Genomic DNA, 25,094 nt, shown 5'->3' with positions numbered 1-25,094 from the left:
ATCAATTTACTCCCTTAAAAAAAAATCTTCAGGGCCAGATGGATTTACAAGTGAATTTTGATATCAAACACTTAAAGAACAATTAATTCTAATACTATATAAACTATTTGGAAAAATATGCAAAGAAGGAGCCCTAACAAATTTCATTTTTGACACAAATATGGTGCTGATAAGTAAACCAGGAAGAGCCAAAATAGAGAAAGAAAATTATAGACCAATTTCTCTACAGAATATTGTTGTAAAAATTTTAATAAAATATTAATAGATTATAGCAATTTATCACCAGGATAATACACTAGGATCAGGTGGGACTTCTACCCAAATGCAGGGCTGGTTCAATATTGGGAAAACTATCAGCATAATTGACCACATAAATAACAAAACTAATAGGAAACATGATTATCTCAATAGATTCTGAAAAAAGATTTTTGACAAAATACAGTTCTTATTCACTAGAAAGAATGAAAATAAATCACATTTTATTTAAAATAATAAACAATATCTATCTAAAATCAGAAACATGCATTATATGTAATTAAGATTAGCTAGAAACATTCCCATTAAGATCAGGAGTGAAACAAAGTTGTGCATTATCACTACTATTATTCAATATTATGCCAGAAATGTTAGCTTTAGCAATGAGAAGACAAAAAGCAATCGAAGGAATTAGCAATGAGGAAATAACTCTATCATTCTTTGCAGATAATATAATGGTATTTAGAGAATCTTTATATCCTGGCCTACAAAAATGGTATGGATAAATAGATCACATTTTGGGGGGAAGAGGCAATATCCAAAAAAGGCTTACCAATATAAAATGGTAGGTCAAATTTGATAAAATTTATTTCAATATATCAGTGTCTTCATGAATCTATAATCTTATCAATGTGGGTGTTCCTTTCATTGCTACAAATTGCAACTCAATGAAGCCTTCCCATTCTTGTTCAATTCTAATCTATGCCCTCATATAAACACTCCCTAAAGACAGACCCAACATGCTAGAGATATGAATTTGGGATGTCTTTCTTTTTTCTCCCTCTCACTATCTAATCAGATTGTTTCCTCTTCTGATCACAGTTCTGAATGCTATAATTTATGGACCCTCTTGCATGCAACTTTACTGATATTCATCAATCTGATTAAGCATCTCTCCATTTTATTTTGGTGATCACTTGGAATTTTGTTTCTCGAGAGACTGTGGAATTCTAGGATTTGCAATAACGGTTACTTGTCCATTCTCAGAGGACAATAATGACAAGGTCAGAATCAAGTTGAAGCATTTCCGACTGTGGTTGATCAGACCACTGTGAACTTGGAATGCCCTACCACAGATCAGGTACAAATAGGTCATATGAACATTTGGGGTGAATTCTCTGAATGTGCGCAGTTAGGGTTCCTTTTGTCTACTACAAATCTGCTTTGTTCACAGAGTATAGCACCTAATAATGACCATGCTGTGTGGTACTGTGCCTCTGCCTCCCGTGTCATCTAATCAACTCCAAAGTTCTTAAGAGAGGCCTTGAGAGTGTCCCTGTGTGAATTCTCTATAAAATAGTATTTTGGATAAGCATGTGTTTGACTTTCAAACAAAACGGCAAGCCCATTGAACTTGTACTCTTTGTAGTAGAATTTGAATGCTTGGCAGTTTAGTTCAAGGAAGGAACTCAGTATCTGTTATCTTCTCCTGCCAGGTGACCTTCAGAATCTTCCTAAGACAATTCAAATGGAAGTGATTCCGTTTCTTGGTGTCCAGGATTCAGATCCATACAATAATGAGGTCAGTATAACACTCTATAGACATAGTTTATTAGTCAGTCTTATTCCTCCTGTCTCCCCTACTTTCCTTCTGTCAATCTTATTATGTGACATTTCCTAGAAGGTATACTCCCAGGGGCAGCTAGGTGGCACAGTGGATAGAGCACCAGCCCTGGAGTCAGGAGGACCTGAGTTTAAATTTGACCTCAGACACTTATTAATTGCCTGGCTGTGTGACCTTGGACAAGTCCCTTAATCCCATTGCCTTAAATAAATAATTTTTTAAAAAAGAAATAAAAGAAAGCATACTACCAACTTATTCCCAGTATTCAAAACGTCTCCATTTGCAGTAACCAATGGTTCCATATATGGATAGTGTGTAGCTGACCTATGTAGCATCTTGGTTTTAATTATTAAGCCAAAATTAACATAAGTAGCAGAGAATCAATCTTTATTTTGCTGCATCTCAACTTCTCAGTTTAGTTGCATCTCAGTACAATCATCTGCAAGCAAACAAAAAGAAAAAAACATGCAACCAACTCTCCCTCCACTTTGAAAAGGCTTGTAGCCTTTTCAAGTTACCACCACCATAAGTGTGGTAGTTGACCTTGATGCCATGTTCATCCTCATTGAAGGTATTTGACCACATGACTGAAAATATCTTGTTAAAAAGCACGAGAGAAAGCACAAAGCTTTACTTTACTGGTGACTAGGAATATGCAACAGCTTCATCCATTATTCAGAACTCAGGCAAGCATGCCTTCATGAAATTGATGTACAATACTGATGAACTTATTTGAGTAATCAATTTTTGACATAATTATCTATAAGTCCTCATGACAAACAGTATCAAAGACCATGGTCATATCTACAAATGTTGCATACAGACCTCAGTTCTACTCTTGGCATTTCTCCTGAAGTTGTTGGGCAGCGAAGGCAGATTGCCATCTTCCAGGTGAAGGATCACAAGTAACAATACAGCATCACCAAAAGAAATTTGGTGCTAAAAATAGGTTTTTACATCAGGGAATGAATCGAGATTGTCAAAACTTTTAATTTCCCTAATGAAATGCAATCCATTCTCTTCTTCCTTTTAAATTCTTGACCCATCTCCCTGTTCATCTTCAAAGCTTAGTCAAGACAGATAGATAGCAACATAGATGATATGAATCTAGCTAAACATTATAGCTTTGACAACATTTGTTTTCATTCATTTGGAAAAGTCTTATTCCAATGATTCTGGGATCTTAAAGGCTCACTTGATCTCAGATTCTACCATGACTTTATGCATGGTCCTGAGGATGCATTAAATCTGTTATCCAAAGGTTATTCTATCTAAAGTTCCAAAAGTTCAGATATAATAGATTCTTCTCATCAATATGACCATTACTGTCATTTGGTTTCTCATCATTTTTTCCCTGGAGTTTTACAAAAGTCTTTTTAGTTTGTTTGTTTGTTTTTTTATTTTTACAAGGTAATGGGGTTAAGTGACTTGCCCAAGGTCACATGGTTAAGAGAATATTAAGAATCAGAGGTCACATTTGAACTCAGATCCTCCTGAGCCCAGGGCCAGTGCTCTATCCACCTTGTCACCTACCTCACCTGCAATAGATTTTTGATTGTTCTTTCTGCTTTCAATTTTTCCCCCAGGTCTTCCAATCTATCCTCTGTTTGCCAAAATAATCTTTGGAGAATAATAACTTAGTGTTTAGAGACTGCTTTAGGAGTCATCTGCAGAGAGATAGTAATTGAATTAATGTGAGCTGTAAGATTACTGAGAAAAAATATGTGGAAAAAAAAGATTCCAGGACTTTTAGGATTCCCATGATTGGGAGGTAGGAGAAATATGGTGATCTTCCAACAAAAGAGACTGAGAAGGACCAGTCAGAGAAGTGGGAGGTGACCAAGAGAGATAAGGAAGAAATAAAGAAGTCAATAGCAGAGTATCCTAAAGGATGGTCACAAAAGTTATAGATAAGTCAGAAAGAAACAAGGACTGAGGAAATATGAGTGTTTTATAGCATAAAGTAGATCAATGGAGAATGTATAGAGAGTTATTTCAACTGAATGGAAGCCAGATTTCAGGGAATTACAAGTGCATATGAATTGGGGAGATTGAGGCAATGCTTATAGGCATAGGAGTTTGTGAAGCAAGGAAGAAATATATGATGATAACTTAAAGGGAGGCAGGGTCAAATTAAGGCTTTTTAAGTAGGAGGGAAATGGTTATATTTGTACAGGAAAGAAAGTAGTAGATAGAAAGAGAATGAAGATGAAAAATGAGAAAGAATGATTCTCCCTGGGAAAATAGCAAAGGATGAAATCAAGAGTGGGTCTCTCCCTTTGTCAGAACTGAAGCAAAATAAGAAAGAATAGGAGACTGAAAGGAGCTTCAAGGTATGGTAGAGAGGGGAAGGAGCTCACCATTCATTGCCCCCATTTTCTTAGTAAAACAAGAACCTAAGTCCTTTGCTGAGTGAAAAAGAAAAAAGACTTGAACAAACACAAGATGTGGAATGGCTTCTCTTCTATTGACTTCTTTGTTTCTTTCTTATCTCTCTTGATCACCTCCCACTTCTCTGACTGGTCCTTCTCAGTCTCTTTTGCTGGAAGATCACCATATTTCTCCCACCCCCCAATCATGGGAATCCTAAAAGTCCTGGACTCTTTCTTTCTCCACATATTTTTTCTCAGTAATCCCACCAGCTCACATTAAATCAATAACTATCTGCAGATGACTCCAGTCTCTAAACACTAAGTTTATTATTCTCCAAAGATTATTTTGGCAAATTTAGAGGGAAGTGTAAAAGAGTCAGCCAGAGAGAAAGAAAAGGATTTTAGCATACCGAGTGAGATTAGATAGCATAAATATTTGTGGATGTAATCAGTGCAATTGATTGACTCATGGGAATGGCAATAAAGAATGTGTATTGGCAAGGCATGATTGAGAACAAGTCCAAGGGATTGGGGACTCAAGACTGGATAATAATGTAAAGTTGAAAATAGGAGGAAGAGGAGGAGAAAAACGGGGAGGAGAGAAAAGTTATATAAATATGTAATAACCCAGCTGGGGGAGGAGGGTGAAGTACACATAGACTTTCAGGTTTAAAGTGGATTGTCAACCCTTGCTTAAGTCTAGGATAATCAACAAAGCAATAAACCAGCCCTGAGTTTTAATGCTTGCTAATGAGGTGCAAATGCTTTCATTGAAGATTAATTAATGGTTTCCCTCAATCTGGCTGAAGGTGATTCAAGCACATAGCTGCATAAAAGGTAGGAAAATGAGGTGAGAGCAGGAATGATGACCTGGAAAAATAAAGGTGCAGAGGCTGGAGGTCATGTAAGAAGGATTCAGAAGAATAGATTAATGATAGAAGGATAGAATGATAGTTCAAAGAAATTTGCAGTTTGGGGCCAGGAAAGTGGAAAACTTGTGGGTGACACTGAAATGAAGCATATGGTAGTTACTGTGCATGGATGAGGTGGGAATTGAGAAGGTTGATGAACTGCCGGGAAAAATGTCCAAAAAGACATGTAAGGGAATATTAGAATCTCTAAAAATAAGGTGAGAAATTGAAGTGGGGAGGCAATCTATGGGTCAATTCCATATCTCTGAAAGAGGAAGATGATGACTTGGAGTCAAATTTTTTTTTTAGGTTTGTTTTGTTTTTTTTTTTTTGCAAGGCAAAGGGGGTTAAGTGGCTTGCCCAAGGCCACACAGCTAGGCAATTGTTAAGTGTCTGAGACCGGATTTGAACCCAGCTACTCCTGACTCCAGGGCGGGTGCTTTATCCACTACACCACCTAGCCACCCCTGGAGTTCAATTTAAATAGAAAACAGAAGCTACTAAACTTTATGTAAGGATATTTGTGAGTTATAGTATTGACTTAGGAAACCACATGTTAACATTAACTCTGTTTCTTGTAGTTGTTTTGCAAGATATTCTCTAATTACAATTTAATCAGGTTTGGGCTGCACTTTTGACAACTCTGACTCAGTGGCCAAAAAGTTAAATGAGAAAGGATAAGGATTATTCAAATGCATAGATGGTATGAATTCAAAGGGGGGAGAAGTTGCTAAGTGAAGGCTGTTCCAGGGATAGTCTGGACAGAGAGAATGAAGAGCATGGACTGTACCTACTCTTCTCCATGGTCTAATGCTACAGAGAGCTTCTATTTAGCAATAGATGGAGTAAAAATTATCATCTAGGGAGTGCCAGATTTCCATTTGTGAAAGAAAATGGAAGGAGTGTGAAATGAAGATAGCCAGAATGGTGGGAAACATGCTGACAATAGATTAAGAGTTCTGATGAGGGACAAAAAGGCAGAGAAGGATATGGATTTTGGAGGGGCAAAGTGGGAATGGATGAGGATGAGAACATGGAGAGAGATAAGAAAGGGAAATCATTTTTACTTCAGCAAACATTGAATCTGGATCTCAGAGGAGGTCTGTCATGATCTGAAGGAGATCAGGGATCTACCCCCTACATAGACTCTCAATTACATCTACATCTACAATTGAATCTAAAAGAGTTCAGATCTTAGACAATGGAAGCTGGAAAAAAAAAGAAAAGGAGATTACCTCTCCTGAGATTGTCCAGAATGTCCAGGTCTACTCCCAAAACAGAAAAACAGATGATGAGGGATCACAATTGCATAACAATCTTACACAACCCATATTTGGCATTCTGTCTAGAACCTCATCCCAAAATAATATAAACTAGAAGTCACCCTGAATGTAAATCAAAACTCAGCTCCTAATCTCTAGGTTCGGAGTAGTGCCGGTTTCCTAGGATCCTTAAGTGTGGATTCTGTGTCAACTTTGTGTTTCCTTCAGATACAACTCTCCACTCCTCCTGATATCTTAAAGAGAATGATCTCTTATGGCTCTATCATTTTGAAAGTAGCAATTCTCTCTTATCCCTAGAACTCCTAGTCTTGGGGAGTATAATACATATTAAGTCCGAAACACTGACAGTGGTTAAGTTTTTAAGGAGCTTCCATCCTATTAGAGAGGGATAAACATATAGACCTATAAGTAGATTCAAATATATCAAAAGCAGTCCAGCTGCAAGCCTGTTTAATTCTATGGTTCCAACCTGGTATCACGTCCCTGTGAGATTCTGCTGGCCAGGGGACACCCAGGCAGAAATGTGTCCCTCCTGAAGCCGGGGTAAATTTTTCCATAAATTTATGAATTGCAAGTACTCTGAGCTATAGTTTGATCACATCTAGTCTGTTGTCTTTCTTTCATCAACAGATATGCAGAAAAATAGAACCCATAATCAATATAATGCCCAGCTTCACAGTTTTTGTGAGATCAAATTATGATATATGTCAAAAAAAATCTAATAATTGTAAACTGGCATATGAACATGAGCTTTTTTTTTTTCTCTTTATTTATTTGGCTGTACTTCTCATTCTGCTCTGGGAAGAAACCTCTGTAACCTGGAAAATCATTCCAGCCCTAAGTTTAGGAGGATTAGGAAGAATAGGTTAAGGCACTTCATAAGACCCTCTACCCTGGACTAGAGGGTGGGAGGGAGGGCTCCTCCCAGAACCTCCACTAAAACAGGGACCCCTGATCAGCCATCTCTTCATTTCCCACCTGGCTGCATTCTTCTGGATTTCTCTATTACATCTCCAAAGTAAATACCTTCCTTTTTCACCTCACATCCCTTTCAACTTCCCTTTGTGTTGTCTTTTATCTAGAACTTTTATTTCAGTACAATCACCACTACTTTACTAAGGGTGAATGAATGAATGAATGAATGAATGAATGAATGAAACAGATACTGCTGCAAGCCTGATTACAATTTTCCTAGAATTTTATGGAGAGAAAATACTTTGAGATATAGCTTGAGAGTGTTCCTATACCCCAAAGACCTACAGAAAAATGTATTCCCTAATCAATATAATGATCACCTGCTCTAAAGTCTGGATCCCTAATCAATGCAATGCCCAATCATAATTTCAAAGGACCAGAAGGAATGAGAGTTCCCTTCTTTTCCAACAGACAGGCAATTGACACAGAAAGCAGAATAAAATATACATTTTTGGATATAATAAATAAAGGAATTGGTTTTGATTGACTATGCATATATGTGCATGCAGAGGGGAAGTGGGGTTTCCAATCAGGATGTGTATAGGAGGGAGAGAAAATAGACTTTTGTTAAATGAACAAAATTGAATATAAATACATGTTCAAGGCATTCCCAATAAGATCAGGGGTGAAACAAGGATGCCCACTACCACCACTACTATTCAATATCGTATTAGAAATGTTAGCTTCAGCAATTAGAGAAGAAAAAATTGGAAAGGAAGAGACAAAACTCTCACTCTTTGCAGATGACATGGTGATATACCTAGAGAATTCCCAAAAAATCATTTAAAAATTACTAGAAATAATTAGCAACTTTAGCAAAATCTCAGGATATAAAATAAACCCTCATAAATCCTCAACATTTCTATATATGACTAGCAAGATGCAGTAGAAAGAGCTAGAAAGAGAAATCCCATTCAAAGTAACTTCAGACAATATAAAATACCTGGGAGTCTACCTGCCAAGGCAGACTCAGAAACTTTTTGAAAGCAAGTATAAAACACTTCTCACACAAATTAAATCAGATTTAAATAACTGGGCAAATATCAACTGCTCATGGATAGGTTGAGCTAATATAATAAAAATGGCAATTCTACCAAAATTAAACTACTTGTTCAGTGCCCTACCAATCAAAATTCCAAAAGATTACTTTAATGAGTTAGAAAAAAATTATAAATAAATTCATAGGGAGAAATAAAAAGTCAAGAAGCTCCAGGGATTTAATGAAAAAAAGTACAAAAGAAGGTGGCTTAGCCTTACCATATCTAAAATGATATTATACAGCATCAGTCATCAAAACTGTCCGGTATTGCCTAAGACATAGAGTGGTGGATCAGTGGAATAGACTAGGTGCAAAGGAGATAGCAGGAAATGATTACAGTAATCTGCTGTTTGATAAACCCAAGGAGTCCAGTTTCTGAGATTAAAAACTCTCTCTTTGGTAAAACCTGGAAAAATTGGAAGTTAGTATGGAGGGCAGCTAGGTGACACAGTTCTCTCTCATCACATTCAACTTAGCTCAATGTATAGTATGGAAACAATGTAAGGACTGGCAGACTCCCTTCTGTGGGGGGTGGGGGAAGCAGAATTGGGAGAAAATTGCAAAATTCGAAATAAATAAAATCTTTAAAACAAATAAATACATGTACAAGGAAAGCACTAAGAAGTAACAGGCAGATTATTACTGCCACTGACAAAAGATGTAGGTGACAGGTTCAGCCAGTGGAAATTAATGTGCTGGGGTCCTCATCTGTACTGTGTACCTGGATAAGAAGGTGAGTCAAATGAACTTGTGACAGTCCTAGATTCCATGACATTCCAAGAGCCCAGATCCTGGAGATAAAAAAGAAGGACTATTGGACTTGCTTCAAAGTTCTTGAAAGGGAAGAGAGAGAAAAGCGACAGTTACGTGGTGGTGAGGTGCTTGGCCAGGCTCAAGTAGGAGACACCAAAAACAAAATGTTGAAATTCCATGGGTATTGCAACCTCCTGGCCTGCCACAGGCAGTTTGAATCATGGCTAATTCATGTTCAACAGCAGCTTCCTATGGCTAAAGACTCTGGAGTCACAAGATAGAGAAGAAGTCTTCCTGGAGGTCAAGTTATAGCCACCCCTTTGCTGGGTTCTCCTGTGGTGGATGAGAGACAGCTATGGTACCTTTGCTGAAATGGAGATGAGAGGGGTCTGCCACTTATCTCCCTGTATAGCTCCCTTGGAACATATGAGAACAAACTGGAGGAAATAAAGTCCAGGTGGCTCAGAGTCTCAGGTGACCAGGGACACCAATACCCTGGTCAGAAAGGGGGCTCAGATATTCTCAGTTGCCACCAGCTTCAAAAGAACAAGAAAGTCAGGCATGGTGGCATGTGCCATTAGTCCTTCCTGCTAGGGAAAGTGAATTGTTTGAAAATTTTGAGCTGCAGTGGGACAAATGCCAATCACTATATGAGCCACCAAGCCTAAGAAGAGACAAACTCAGGTCAGATATGGAAATGATCAGAGCTTCCATGACCATCGGCAATAGTACTGGGCCTGTGAGTAAATGACTATTCTTTTAGTGCATCTTAGAAAGGAAGATTCAAGGCCCCCCCAAAATACAGCAGCAGATGCCCTACTGGAGAGGCCCAGCTGGAGTATTCATCCTTCAGGACTCTCTGGTCTGGACTTTGCATGTTATCAGAAGCGAGATATCCCAGGCATCTGGTCAACAGGATTAGTTAGCTACCAAGTGTGGGGATAGATGAGGACAAGCTGTTTCTGTTTGTCCTACAATGCTCCCTTCCTTCCTTTTTATGATGTAAATACATCTGTATATTTTTAAATTTAGATAAACAAAAGAAACACAAAGCTCCAGATGAATATTCTCAGCATGTTGAGTAAATCCTCTATGGAGTCCCCTCAAAAACAGGATGAAAGTGAGCCAATTCCGAAGCAGTATTTCCCTCCTCACAATCAGACAGTTAGGGAGGCAATTCCAATATTATTAACCCCAATAAACACTCAATAAAAGAGCAAAGGCTGGGCAGCTAGGTGGTGCAATGGATAGAGCACTGGCCCTGGAGTCAGGAGGACCTGAGTTCAAATCCGGCCTCAGACACTTAATAATTACCTAATTGTGTGACCTTGAGCATGTCACTTAACCCCACTGCCTTGCAAGCAAAATAAAAAAAGTGAAGGTCAAAAGATTCTTGTCAAGGTTCATATAACTTGCAAATATTAAAGCTAGAATTTAAATTTAGGTCTTCTGTCTTCAAGCTTGATTCTCATTTCTCCATATCAAGTTATAACTCATTCCCAGAAAATTTAAGTCATTTAGATATACTATCTGGGAGTTGTCTAAGCTAAACTTTTAATTATTCCAGATCAATAGGAGCTAGAGTTCCCTGATATAAGGTGTGCCAGATTCCAGCTTAAACTTTTCTCCAGGAGGTCACTAATGTTAATTGTAGGCTGATACATTTTCAGATGATAGGAGTTGCTTTCAGGTGATATGAGTAACCTTTTAAAGTGGCAGATCGGGAAGGTGAGTCAGAACTACCCCAAATATTCAACGGGAAGAGCCTACTGAGGAACCCCCAACCCCAAGGCCTACATAGCCCATGTATCTGAGGACATCATGATGGGATAGCTCAAATTTAGCAGCTCAGGTGAAGGAATGAGGAATTTCATGGAAAGACTAGCATAAACAGGAACTTAATCACTAAAGAGAAAACTGAGCTCCTTGCTGGAGAATAGGGAAAAGTGTGCCAAAGAGAAGAGGGATCAGGGCAGCTAGGTGGCGCAGTGGATAGAGCACTGGCCCTGCAGTCAGGAGGACCTGAGTTCAAATCCAACCTCAGACATTTAATAATTAGCTAGCTGTGTGAATTTGGTCAAGTCACCCTTATCCCTTTTGCCTTAAATAAATTTAAAAAATTTTCAAAGATTGAATTCTATAGGAAACCCACTTCTTAGACCCTTCTCTGATCCCTTTAGTGACTTCTCCATGAAATTACTGATTAAAAAACAGAAACAAAGGAAAGAGACCAAAAGAAAAATAAAAAATCATTGAACTCAGTTTTCAATAGACCTGAAACAAAAATTGCCCAAGAAAGAACTTATTTGCTAAGAACTTTTAGAAAAACTGGAAAGCAGTCTGGGATTTGAATCAAGGTCTTCTGACTCCAGAACCAGTGGTCTTTCCAGAAATGTCTCTTATTGCATCTAACAAATCTTTGCTCTCTCCATTAGCATTCTGCCTTATTATGTGTGTGTATGCATCTTACTCTTCAAGGTAGAAAATCCCTCCCTATAGTCCCTGCCTCTTTTCTTTTCTAACTTCTTTGTACCGCCTCTGGGATCTCATCCCTTGATTTTATCACTCCTTTAATGAACTTAAAATTGTGCAATAGACAGAAAGCTTTGATGTGTATATGAAGCAAAAGCATAAGCTATGGTTTCCTCTCAGTCAGACAGGCAGAAGATTTCAATTTTTCTGTGAGACTTCTGAGGTAGAAGGATGGATCAGGCTAAATTTTCTGAGGATACTGCTGGCAAGGTAAGTAGACAGTTTATTTTTAGAAGTATTCTCATACTTTTTTATTTTATAGATAAAGTGGAACGAGAAGTGTTTTGTCTCATTAAATGAAGAACTTTATCTTAGAAATCATCCTTACTCTATGTAAGAGTGATTTGTTTATGCACTGATGTATTCCTAATCATTTTTTGTGAGTCAAATCATTATAAAATATTTATTGCAATTAAAACCCTTGCCACTTGGAGGAACTCATTGGTAAATCTTGATAGCTTTGAATCAAATTGTTTCTAATTTGCACTGATATCATAAGATACTACTTAGAGGACTTAGATTAGATGACTTCTAAAGGTTCCTTCCAGTTCTAAATCTATAGTGGGAAAGTTACTGCTCTAAATTGGTGGATGGAATTTTTAAGCCTGTGTCTAATAATAATAATATACAAGTTTGATAATGATTCTTACTGCTACAAGAAAATAAGATCCTAAGGAAAGAAAAGATCACAAATGATCCTGCCTCTGGATAAAAGGAAGAGAGCATAAAATTCTGGGCATTTTTTTTGCAAGGCAAATGAGGTGAAGTGGCTTGCCCAAAACCACACAGCTAGATAATTATTAAGTGTCTGAGACTGGATTTGAACTTAGGTACTCCTGACTCCAGGGAAGATACTCTATTCACTGCCACCTAGCCGCCCCTGGGCATTTTTTAAGGATGACTTTTTACAATTGAAGAATGACATCTGTATTTTTATGACTGTACTATAGTGTTGAATTCCTATCTTCTCAATTTTGGCAAGGGATATGAACTAGCAATCATCCCGCAAAGGTCCAGACTTGATTCTCAAATATGCTTTCAGAATTCTTAGCCAATTAAAGCAATTATACACATTTATATAGCACATTATAATTAACAAAGTCATCTTTGCACACATTATTCCTTTGAGGCTCTCAACAATCCCATTATGAGGAAGGGGAATAGGGATTAGAATTCCCATTTCACAGAAGAACTGAGCCTGAGAGAGATGTGATTTGTTTAAGTTAATCTAAACAATAGAGTCAGGATTTGAAATCAGGTCTTCAGAGTCTTGATCTATTACTTTTCCCAATGCACAAAAATTGTGGGAGTTTATGAATTACACATCTGAAACAATCAACCTGAACAAATCCATCCAGCAACAAATGTGGAAAGGAATCCATGTTCTGAATGATGTACCTTGGCTACTTTAGGTGCTCAGTGGTGCAATGGATAAAATGCTGGACCTTGGGTCTAGAAGACCAGAATTCAAATTGAGCCTCTGCCTCAGTTTTCTCACTGATACAATGAGAATAACAATAGTACCTACCTCCCATAGTTGTTGTAAGATCAAAGAGAGACTATTTGGTAAACTACTTAGCACAATATTCTGCACATAGTGGCATTTCATAGTTATCTGCTTCTCTCTTTCAGGTCCTTATTTTTATATTTGTCCAAAATGTATAGGTTAGAAAAGATACCAAGAGACACATGCTTTTAGTAAAAGAGATGTCAAACATAATTTCAGCTTATAGCAGGATCTTTTCTATTTTATTGATTTTACAGGTTATCACATGCAGGGCAGCCATTGCCTGGACAACTAATGCTCCCATGTCTGTTGAGGAGGTAGAAGTTGATCCACCAAAGGCTGGAGAAGTTCGAATTAAGGTAAAGTTGTTACTTATGATACTTCCTAATGATAAAAAACTCAATAGGAATTCCTGCCTCAGGAAATGAAGATTTAGAGGTAATAGTCATACATATACATTATATATATATATATATATATATATATATATATATATATATATACATATATATATATTTTTTTTTTTCCTTCAGTCAAACATCTTCTCTTTAGACTGCCTCCCTGAAGCATTCTCTCCACAACCATCAATTAACACAAGTTCTTCATCTTTAAACCCAGTGTTGGGTTCAGCATTCTTTCAGGAGTCACTTCCCCCACTATATAAATAACATGAAGCCCTAAGTCATTTTTCAGAGCACTATTATATACAATTCAATCCAAATCAAAAAATGTTTTAAGTACTTCTATGTTTAAAGCACCAAGGAAGACAAAAAAAATTAAAAAACAGAAAATTCACTGCCCCTATGGAGCCTTCACTCCCCTGAGAAGATGCAACATGTATACAGATATGTAATTGTAGAATAGGGAAAGACCTGGAACTCTACACCCATGGGGATGAAGAGAAACCTCAGATAAAGGGACACCTGAAATGAACCTTGAGGAAAGGGGAAAATCCGAAGAGTTAAGGGGATAGTGACAGATTGTGAAGAGCTTGAAATCTATTACCTTTATTCTTTGAAAAAAATTTCTACAATATTATTATAATACCTTGTGTTCTATTATGATCATCATCATTAACTACTGTTCTTTGGGGAAAAAAGAGATGATCAAAAATGTTAAAGATGGATCTCAAAGACTACAGAATTCATCATTTACTCTCAAAGTCATATATCTCCTTGCTTTACAATTATCAAATACTTCTTCAAATAATTTCTTAGGCAAAGTCAATAGGGTAGAATAAAGTCAGGAATGTGCCTGAGCTCTCCCCCAAACCACTCCAAATATCTTTCAATAATGTCGCCAGCTAAATTCTAGGGAGGCAGAACCCACAAAAAGACTGAGTGAAACAATTTTCCAGACCAAGACAACTCAGAAGTTCCAGACCTCTCAGCCCAGAGACTGTCAAGGATAACTTGGAAGGGCAGCAGGAAAAGTCAGCAACGCTTCACTGAGAGTAGAGCACAGCCTAGCATAGACCTCAGGAACACAGATCAAGCCCAGCAGACCAGAAGTGGACTCCGGGAGTCATTGAATCAGCAGAGACAGCTACTTTGGGAGCTCTCAGTCTGCAAATGGTGGTTGGAATGAGATTATAGGGGTTTCTTTGCTATCACTGAGGCAGTTGCTTTGCCCAAACTCAGTCTTGCATCCCAGTCCCAGAAAAAGGAGGAGAAGCACAACAGAACTTATTGCTTGTGACCACTCACAGACAAGAGAGTGGTACAAACTTCTCCTTTGCAAATCCCTAGAAGAATCTCTGAAACCAGCAGCAAAAAACACCTCAAAGCTTGGGACAGTGTACCGCCCCCCCACCCTGGAAGAAGAGTCCCACTTTAACAAAGAATTAAAATGAAGTTATAGTTTGGAAAATGAGCAAGCAACGGAAGAAAGAAAAATCTGACCATAGGCAGCTGCTATAGTCATCAGGAAGATCAAAATACACACTTAGAAAAAGGTAACAAAGACAACGCTTCTGTATCCAAAACCTCCAAGAAAAATACGAATTGGGCTCAGGTCATGGAAGAACTCAAAAAGAATTTTGAAAATCAAGTAAGGGAGGTATAAGAAAAATTGAGAAGAGAAATGAGAGTGATGTGAGAAAATCATGAAAACTGAATCAACAACTTTGTGAAGGAGAAATAAAAAATACTGAAGAAATTAATATCTTAAAAACCAAACGGGATCAAATGGAAAAAGAGGTCCCAAAAAGTCACTGTGAAGAATAGTCTAAAGAATTGGCCAGATGGAAAGAGAGATATAAAAGCTTACTGAAGAAAATAATTCCTTAAAATATAGAATTGAGCAAAGGGAAACTGATGACTTTGTGAGAAATCAAGAAATGAAAACAAAGCCAAAAGAATGAAAAACCAGTACAAAATGTGAAATAGCTCATTGGAAAAACAACTGGACTACCTGAAAGCCATGTTCAAAAAAAAAAGCCTAGATATAATCTTTCAAGAAATTATCAAGGAAAATTGCCCTGCTAGTCTAGGTAAAATAGAAATTGAAAGAATCTACCAATCATCTCCTGAAAGAGATCTCAAGATGAAAACTTCCAGGAATATTATAGCCAAATTTCAAAGCTCCCAGGTCAAGGAGAAAATATTGCAAGTAACAAGAAAGAAACAATTCAATTATCAATTATCATCAAGCCACAGTCAAAATAACACAAGGTTTATCAGCTTCTACATTAAGGGATCATTGGACTTGGAATATGATTTTTCAGAAGGCAAAAGAGCTCAGACTACAATCAAGAATCAACTACCCAGGAAAAGTTAACAGACTCTTTCATGGGAAAAATGGACATTCAATGGAATAGGAAATTTTTAAACTGTCCTGATGAAAAGACCAGAACTGAAGAGAAAATTTAATTTTCAAATATAAGACTCAAGTGAAGCATAAAAAGGTTGATCTCCAATCATTGTGCCTCAGACAAGAGTCTGGGACTCAGAGCTCATCACAGCAACTAACTTTACAAATAGAGAAAACCTCAGACCCTCAACAGCAAAAATAGACAGATAAGTGTGCCTACACAAATGAATCTATCCTGTTCATTTAAGTATACAAAGAAGAAGAAAATTTTGCCCCAAACTAGAGACCCAAATCCCTTGCCTCAGAGAAGGGATATAAAACTCAAGTCTTGAAGGAAGCTCAGTCAGATGATCACTAGCTACAGGAGGCAGAAATCTGCAGCAAATCCTGCTGTTCAGAACTAGTACAGAAACTTCTCTATGAATTTATCGGGTTGCTTTTTCAATGTAAACACTCTCTATAAGGATGAAGATCACAAGTCATCTCTCCTACTTTGTTCAGTTCAAATCTTGTCCTTGTTTTCCTGTAAATCAGGTATTGGCACACTCTGTTCCGCTATCAGATCTAGCCTGCTATTTTTGCACAATCTATCCAGGAGTTAAGAAATTTTTTTTTAAACATTTAAATGGTTGAGATACCAAAAAAGAAGAATATTTCATAACATATGAAAATTATATGTAATTCAAATTGCAGTATTCGTAAATGAAATTTGTTGGAACACAGCCATTCGTTTACATGTTGCTTATGGCTATTTTCATGCTATAATCACTTGAATTGAGTAATTGGGACAGTGTAGTACTCTTAAAATTTTACATTGCTCCTTGGTGCACAACAAATTGCAGCAATATAGTGTTAACTTGGCACGAACATCTTTGTACCATGTTTTGTTTTGTTTTGTTTTTGGTTATCAGCATATTCATCATATTGAAGCAAGAAAAGAAAAGTGGACTTCGAATGTTGCACTTTTAAGCCACAGTGTAGTGTGCATTATTTTGTTATTACAAAGTAGTGTATTTATTAGGCATTTGCACTTTGGGCATGCCATAAAATCAGCATTAACAGATTAAACACATTCCTAAGTCACAAGAAGGCAATGGTTAGAAAAAGATAAAATTTTAAAATGTCTCATTACAACAAAATTTCTTGAGAAAAATAAAAAGGAAAAATGAGACTGAAACCAAAATAAGTTTCAAATTTACTTATTTCTTAACTGCCAGTTACCAATAGAAATTAATTATATCATGTTTGTGACACCAAAAGATATATGTCAAGAGGAAATAAATTTGTTTGGCTCTTAGCCTTTTGGCTAAATGAAAATCATATGTTCATATCAGCATTTGGCAGTCCTTATATGTGTGAAACAATATTTTCGAAGATGAAATATATAAAATATCATTGTAGATCAGCATAAACAGATGAATATCTGTTGTCAATTTTGATGATAGAGAATATTAACTTTGAACCTAAATTAAGTGACGTCTCATACCCTCCTTTAAAACATATTTAATTTTTCTTTTATTAGTAGACTTGTATTACAAAAATGTATATTCAATTATTATTATCATTTTGTTTTTAATTTTATCAACAAAATTTGGGGAGGAAAAAACAATCGCTTGTTTGGTAAATATCAATGTTCATTTCCCCCAAACTGTTGAGATAAAAACCTAAACATCTATATTTAGAAAGCAAATGATAGAGTACTGCAAATAATATACATTTATTATCTCAATAAAATGGAATAGTCAGCACAGAAAGTGTAGACTTGTGAGTTAATGGTAATGAATGCTGACTAATGGGGTTTTAGGAGTGGGGCTGAAGGGCCTAAAATTGAGTGAATTTTGGTTAACAAAATTAAATAGAAAATTGAAATTCTGGAAATCAAATTCTAGGACTTTCTGTTTCCCTTCTAATAAAGCAAAGGTTCTTAATCTAGGACTGGTCTATAGTAGATTTTAAGTGGTCCATGAACTTGGATAGAAAAAAAAAATGCATCTTTATTTTTTTCTTAATCCCTAAATGAAATTTAGCATTTTCTTCAATTATTTAAAAGTGGAATTTATTACTCTAAAAAGGTTTAAGAAATTCTGATCTACAAGGTTAGGACAAAAATCATTATTAGATAGTTAAAATAGAATTCACAATCAATTTCTCAGAAATGCAAAATATATTCTTTCTGGTACACTTCAGGGGATGAATCTGAGAAATCATCCATGTGGGTTCTCCCTTCAAAGGTATACATTACAGCAGTCTTGCCTGTAGCCTCACATAAATCCTCCATCAACTCTGCCAGTCCCCAATCTTGGATTACATCCACTGTTTTCTACCTCATTTTATATCCATATGCTGTTAAATGTTGCTGTAGAAATGATGAAATTGCTCCATGAGTCCACCACAAATCTGTGCTAGCTGATCTCTATAGAGTCCTTACTACAGTAAGGCAATCCTCCCTAATTAATTCTTTCTACTCACCACAGAAACTATTCCAAACTATTTGATTCCTTTTCAAATATCCTATCCTTTTAACTGAGTCTCCTATTTCATTGAAAAATTCAGTTATTTGTCAAAAGTTCTCTCCTCCTTCTTTCCCATGTCACAACACTCAGACTTCTCCCATTATCTCTTCCTTTGTCTTCATCTCTCATAAAGAAATAAGCCTTCTCTTGTCAAGTCAAACTTCTATACATGTGTCCTTAACCCCATTACATCTGATCTTCAGTAGATTGTCCCCTCTGTCATCCTCCTTCTTTCACATCATCAGTCTCTCCCCAACTACTGCCAACAAACATGCCCTTGTTTCTACTACCCTTAAAAAACCCCTCATTTGATCCTATTAATCACATTACATTTTGTCCCAGTTCTTTCCTCTCTTTTATAGGTAAATTACTTAGGAAAATCCATTTGTAATCCCAGTATAGTAACTGTGATGGTTCAATTTAACTTAGAAGGGGGTCTCCATTAGTATGTTCCAGGAATCTAGGCTCTTTAAGCATTTTTTTATCAGTGACTTGAATGATGCAACTGTAGGAGTGGTAATTCAGAATAACAGAATGAGAACGCTAAAAGATCTTGATAAGATACAATTCCAACTTTTTTAAATTTAATAGGTATAAATGTAAAGTCTTATAATTGAGTTGAAAAAATCAATTTCAGAAGTACAATAGGGAAAAAAACAAAGCTAGACAGCAATTTTATGAAAAGGCTCATTATGATTCAAACCATGTGATTGCAGTTAAAAATTCTAATTCAATCATAGGCAACAATAAGAGAAGCAGAGTATCCATGATCATAGAAATGAAGTGAGAATATTCTGTCCTAGTCTAATCCTGTTTGGATACTAAGTTGAGTTTCCTGTGTCTCGTTTCAAGAATGAAACTGATAAACTGAACTGCAACAAAAGAAGAGGATCAGCTTTGTAAAAGTTCATGTCATGCAAGGATGTAATTGGGGATATTTAGACTGGTGAAGAAAAGATTGGGGTTGGAGATATGACAAGAAAGCTGATTTAAGGTATCTGAAACAATTTCCCATGAAAGAAAAAAAATAGATTCACTCCGTTTGTCTCTTAATTGTATGCTCCGGCTGATTATAAAAGGTAAGCAAATTGGTGGAGTTACATGAACTATATATTTAGGCACTGCAGCCTCACAGAATGTCTTGAACTTTCAGTCATTTAATAAGCATTTATTAAGTATCTGAGGTCAGGAAAGGCAGCTAGATGATGCAGTGGATTCATCACCAAGTTCATAATCAGAAAGACCTGAGTTCAAATTCAACCTCAGACCCTTACTAGCTATGTGACCCTGGGTAAGACACTTAACCTCAGTTGCCTCAGTTTCCTCTTCTGTAAAATGAACACTGGGGAAGAAAGTGGCAAATCATCCTACAATCTTTTCCAAGAAAATCTCAGATGGGGTCACAAAGAGTCAAACATGACCAAATAACAAGATTAAGGTGGAGTATGTAACCTGTTTAATCAACCATAACATACATTGATTCGAGCTGTCTGATCAAGTTAAGAGCATCAATCAGTGGACTGAAGAAAATATAGGAAATTCACCTTAACTTGAGTTAAATATGTGAAATTTTCAAGTAGCCATTTTGTCTTTAGACAAAATTATTCTGTTTGGAACTACATGCTTTCTCAGCCTTCCTAGATCATAAAGACAAGGTGATACTATAAAGCAACATATTCAGGAGACAACTGACTGGATGTCATTGTTGACAATATAATTTGAATGCCAAAAAGGAGCAGTGGAACCCTCAAACCTGGAGGTCCGGGCGGCTAGGTGGCGTAGTGGATAAAGCACCAGCTTTGGAGTCAGGAGTACCTGGGTTCAAATCTGGTCTCAGACACTTAATAATGACCTAGCTGTGTGGCCTTGGGCAAGCCACTTAACCTGGAGGTCATGGGACAGTTGTATATTTTTTTGTTGGTCCTTGTCTATAAAGAACCAAATCCTAATATGTTTAATATAATTTACATTGTATGTATTTATATAAGGATGAATATGTATGCAAACAGCCAGAAATACCTATTCAACTCTCAACTATTCGATTTTTCTAGAAAAATCGACAAGATATAACATTGTGGTTCTAGATTACAAGAGCACCCATCACAGTCAATCAATTTGCATAGATAGAATTTAAATCCAGCAGTTCCCATTTCTTACTCCAAATATTAAAGAAGAAAGAAAGGCAAAAATAAAATCTACAGAAAGGGATGGAGTCAAAAGAGACTTGAATGAGAATCCTGCCTGTGGCAAGCAGCCTCTTAGAGCCTCCTTTTCCTTAACTGTAAAAGCTTGGAGAGTAAAGAATTGCAATAAGGACATCACAGAATTATTCTGAAATAAGTGCTCATTTTAAAGCACTCTTGCAATATGGATTGCTACCATATCTTTTTCTCTCTCTAAATGCAAAAACTTATAAAGTCACTTCTCTGGACTTCCAGTGGGTTTTTTTTTTTTTATTTGTTTGCCTTTTTGGAGAAAATTGAGCTTTAGTCATTTACCTTGTCACTCATCTACTAAAGTGTCTGAGGTCAAATTTGAACTCCCTTCTTCCTGACTCCAGATCCTATACTACCTAGCAGCTCCTGACACTCCAGTTTTACAAACAGAAATGTTCTATTATAAAAGAATAAAAAAAAAAGAATTATATATAAGAAACCTTAACCTTTTGTTATTACAGGGTTATTTTTTGGTTTTTGCAAGGCAATGGGGTTAAGTGACTTGTCCAATGTCACACAGCTAAGTAAATATTAAGTTTCTGAGACCAAATTCAGGTCCTCTTGACTCCAGGGTCAGTGCTTTATCCACTGCACCACCTAGCTGCCCCTGTTACAGAGGGGTTTTTTTAAGTATATTATGCAAATAAATATTTACTGTACCAGGTTTCAGTGAATCTTTAATATTATAGGAGGAAAATATTCTACAATATTTGATGTCATTTAATTGCCCTGCAGGTTATATCTTCAGGGATCTGTGGTTCAGATAATCACGCTCTAGATGGAACATTCAAAGTACCTTTACCTGTAATTTTGGGTCACGAAGGAGCTGGAGTAGTAGAAAGCATTGGGGAAGGTGTGAGCAGTGTGAAACCAGGTGAGGATGGAATCCAAAATGGTGTTGGAGGTCAGAAACTTCTCTTTTCCACTTCTCTACCAAAAAAAAAAAAAAAAATACATTCATTACAAGAAGGAAGGAAATTTTGAAGTAGATTAACATCTGCATAAATAGATTGTAAAATTGAGATCTGCAGGAGACTCAGTGAGATGATTATATTGCAATGTCCTCTCTCCGATTATAAACTTTCCCAAGAGCAACAACATATCTTAATTTGGGTCTTACACTCAAAAAATATTTCTTGACTAGCACCAAGCTGAATGTAATTTTTCTAAATGTCTAGACGGGGTCCCTCCGACAAAGAACCTGATGCATGTGAGGAAAAAGGCAGTCTGTCTGAAGTAGTATAAATGAGTAATGGAGGAAACTGAGATAGAGAATTTAAAATGGGTTTTGAATTTGAATTGTAAAGTGGAGGGACGGCACCCAGTCCATATCAGCATCAGCATTTCCCCCTTCTGGGTAACTCGGCAAGACTGTGGACAGTCAGGAAGCACATAAAGGTAGCCCAACAGATAGAGGACTAGACCTGGAGTCAGGAGGATCCAGTTTCAGTCACCTAATGATCAGGTTGGAACAATAATAAACCAGGATTGATGTGAAGATCAAGTAAGATGATACTCGTTGAACGCTTAGAGCAGTGCCTTGGGCCAGCTCGGTGGCACAATGGATAAAATGTTGACCTTGGAGTCAGGAGAATAGGAGTTAGAATCTAGCCTTAGACACTTGCTACTTCCTAGCCATGTGACCTTGAGCAAGTCATTTCACCCATCTCCAGTCATCCTGATTCATATCTGGCCATTGGACTCCGATGATCCGGAGGAGAAAGTGAGGCTGGGGACTTAGCATAACCTCCCCCCCACTCGAATCCGATTCATGTGCTTGTCATGACCACCTCTCTGATGTCATGGTCTTCTTTGAGAATGAAGGACAAACATCAATCATCAAAAGAACAGTACCTGCCATGTGATAAGTGCTGAACCCCCAGTCCCTTATGTCCCATAAAGGACATCATTTGAGACTATCATTAAAAAGTCAAAAAAAAAATCAAATGCAGGTACCTGAAGGAAGAGAGAAGTGGAGATTGCAAGCAGAACTGTGATCTCCTATGAGTAAACCCATGCTTAGTCTTACCCTGTCCAGTCAACTCCTAGAACCCAACATCAGGAAAAAAACAAGAGAATTTTCCAGGTCGTTCTAACTCCAGCTCAGAGGACATTCTAGCTCTCTGTCCCTGCTTTTTGCCTTTAAGATTAACTGGTTATTATTTGTTGTCACTACTGGTGGTTGAATGTCAATATTTTTACATGAGTCCCTCAGTTGGTTTTTCCTCTTTCAAATCTCAGGACTCAGGGTCTCCATCCCACAGACATCTCTTCTTTCTTCATACATCCCTTGTCCCATATCAAAGCCAAGGAGGTCAATTCTAGCTCCAAATAGATGGTACTGGACTCTGGGCTTTTCACTCACAAACCCACCTCCACTGATTTAGGGCCAGACCACAGGCTGCTCACATTTCTCTCTATAAGAAAGCAACAAGAATTTACTAAGTCCACCCGGTTTTTTTTTTAGGTTTTTTTTTTGCAAGGCAATGGGGTTAAGTGACTTGCCCAAGGCCACTCAGCTAGGTAATTATTAAGTAACTGAGGTCAGATTTGAACTCAGGTCCTCCTGACTCCAGAGCCAGTGCTCTATCCACTGCGCCACCTAGCCGCCCCAAGCCCACCAGTTTTAAGCATGGCTTTGTTTCTTGGAAATGGACCTCCCAAGAGAAGAGAAGGTATAGGATTCATAAAGAGACACTGATCAGGGGCAGCTAGGTGGCACAGTGGATAGAGCACTGGCCCTGGGGTCAGGAGGACCTGAGTTCAAATCCAACCTCACACACTTAAAAAAAAGAGAGACACTGATCAATAGCACAAAATGCTCCAAATTGATCAAGAAATATGAGGTTTCAAAACAGGCCTTTGGATTTGACAGTAAAGAAGCAATTCAGGGCCAGCCAGATTTAGCCAAGTCATGAGATTGGGAGTCAAATTGAAAAGTAGGCTAACCAGAGAGGAAGTGAAGGCCAGAAAATGTAAACAACTCTTGAATGTGTCTGTGAAAGGGAAGCAGTAGAATAGCACCAGCCCTGGAGTCAGAGGGACCTGAGTTCAAATCCAACCTCAGATATTTAATAATTACCTAGTTGTGTGATCTTGGACAAGTCACTTAACCCCATGGCCTGGCCAAAAAAGGGGGGTGGGGCAGAGGCGTAAAGAAAGAATTTGAGGAAATGTAGAATCAAGTAAAAGAGAAGATTAGAGCGGGCCTAGGAGTGATTTTAAGGGAAGTTAATCAGAGAACACAGACTGAATAAGGTGAAGAGTGCAAAGAGAGATCTTGTAGATCACCTCAACTTTTTATCTTTCCAATGTTCTTTTTATTCTAAATTTAAATAATAAATATATAGATATATAGATATATATCAATAAACAAATGTTATTATTGGTTCTTGTCCTTTGTTATCAAAGAAGACCACAATGGCATTTCTATGTCTGAGACAATTTACAGTGTGCCTGACTGTGGCTGATCAGATCAATATGATTTCAACATACTCTGCTACAGGTTGGGCACAAGTAGTCCATGTGAACACCTGGGGTGGGTACCCTACACCTACTTTAATTTCCTTTGAGCTGCTTCCATTCTGCCCTCCCCATAGAGTGCAGGCCCTTCACTGATGAGGGTGCACCATGCTGGGTGGTCCTGTGCCAGGGTCTCCCATGCTGAACAATCAATGCCAAAGTTCTTCAATGAGACCTTAAGGACATCTCCGCTTCTTCCAACCCCCTGGTGAGCACTTGCCTTGTGTGAGTTCTCTGTAAAAGAGGTTTTTTGTTAAGGGTATATCTGGCATTCTAATGACATATCCAGCCCATTTTTGCAAGAAGCAAAAAGAGGGTCCTCAAACTCATCAGCCTCTAGCCCCAAAGTCTTTCCAGAGAGTGTGAGACACTCATATTGGCATCATTCTTGAATATGTCTTGTCATTGCAAGCCTTTAAAATGTTAGAGAATTGATGTCCATAAAGCAAATAGCTTCTCTTACATTCGTGTAAAGATTTTGGACTGGATCAAGAAGAAAATTATTCTCCCCCTAAAAAATTATTTATTGCTAGTTTTGCATAAAAGTTTCATTACAACTTTGTGGGTTATAGTTTTATGAACTCCAATGTATAAAACCTGCTGAATTATCTCCACATTTTATTTTGAGGCTTTCAAACGTTCTCTCCATCCAGAGTGATGGTCCTTTTCTTCTGTTTCTCTCCTTTAGGAGATAAAGTCTTAATGATTTGTGTGCCTCAGTGTCGAAAATGTGACTCCTGCTTACATGCCAAGGGCAACTGTTGCCTGAAAGAAGAGTAAGTGCCCTTCTGTTATTGATTCTGCTCACATTGTTACCCAAAGATGATGAATCTCATTTCTC

The 25,094-nt window shown here is 37.4% G+C and overlaps 1 protein-coding gene across 1 annotated transcript in view; it reads left to right on the top strand.

The window, feature by feature from the left end:
- The first annotated feature begins 11,587 nt into the window (after positions 1-11,587).
- The window catches only part of LOC141517249 (alcohol dehydrogenase 1-like), a 23,679-nt gene continuing 10,172 nt past the window's right edge, over positions 11,588-25,094 (top strand). Inside the window, exons 1-4 of the mRNA XM_074228086.1 lie at positions 11,588-11,894; positions 13,449-13,550; positions 21,467-21,605; positions 24,942-25,029. Of these exons, the coding sequence (XP_074084187.1) occupies positions 11,856-11,894; positions 13,449-13,550; positions 21,467-21,605; positions 24,942-25,029 (368 nt within the window). The 5' untranslated portion in view covers positions 11,588-11,855. The remainder of the gene's footprint in view (positions 11,895-13,448; positions 13,551-21,466; positions 21,606-24,941; positions 25,030-25,094) is intronic.

Source organism: Macrotis lagotis, chromosome 3 (assembly GCF_037893015.1).
Source record: "Macrotis lagotis isolate mMagLag1 chromosome 3, bilby.v1.9.chrom.fasta, whole genome shotgun sequence".
Classification (NCBI taxonomy): Eukaryota; Metazoa; Chordata; class Mammalia; order Peramelemorphia; family Peramelidae; genus Macrotis; species Macrotis lagotis.
Note: the sequence above shows the minus strand (reverse complement) of the source record. Positions and strands in the feature narration are given on the sequence as shown.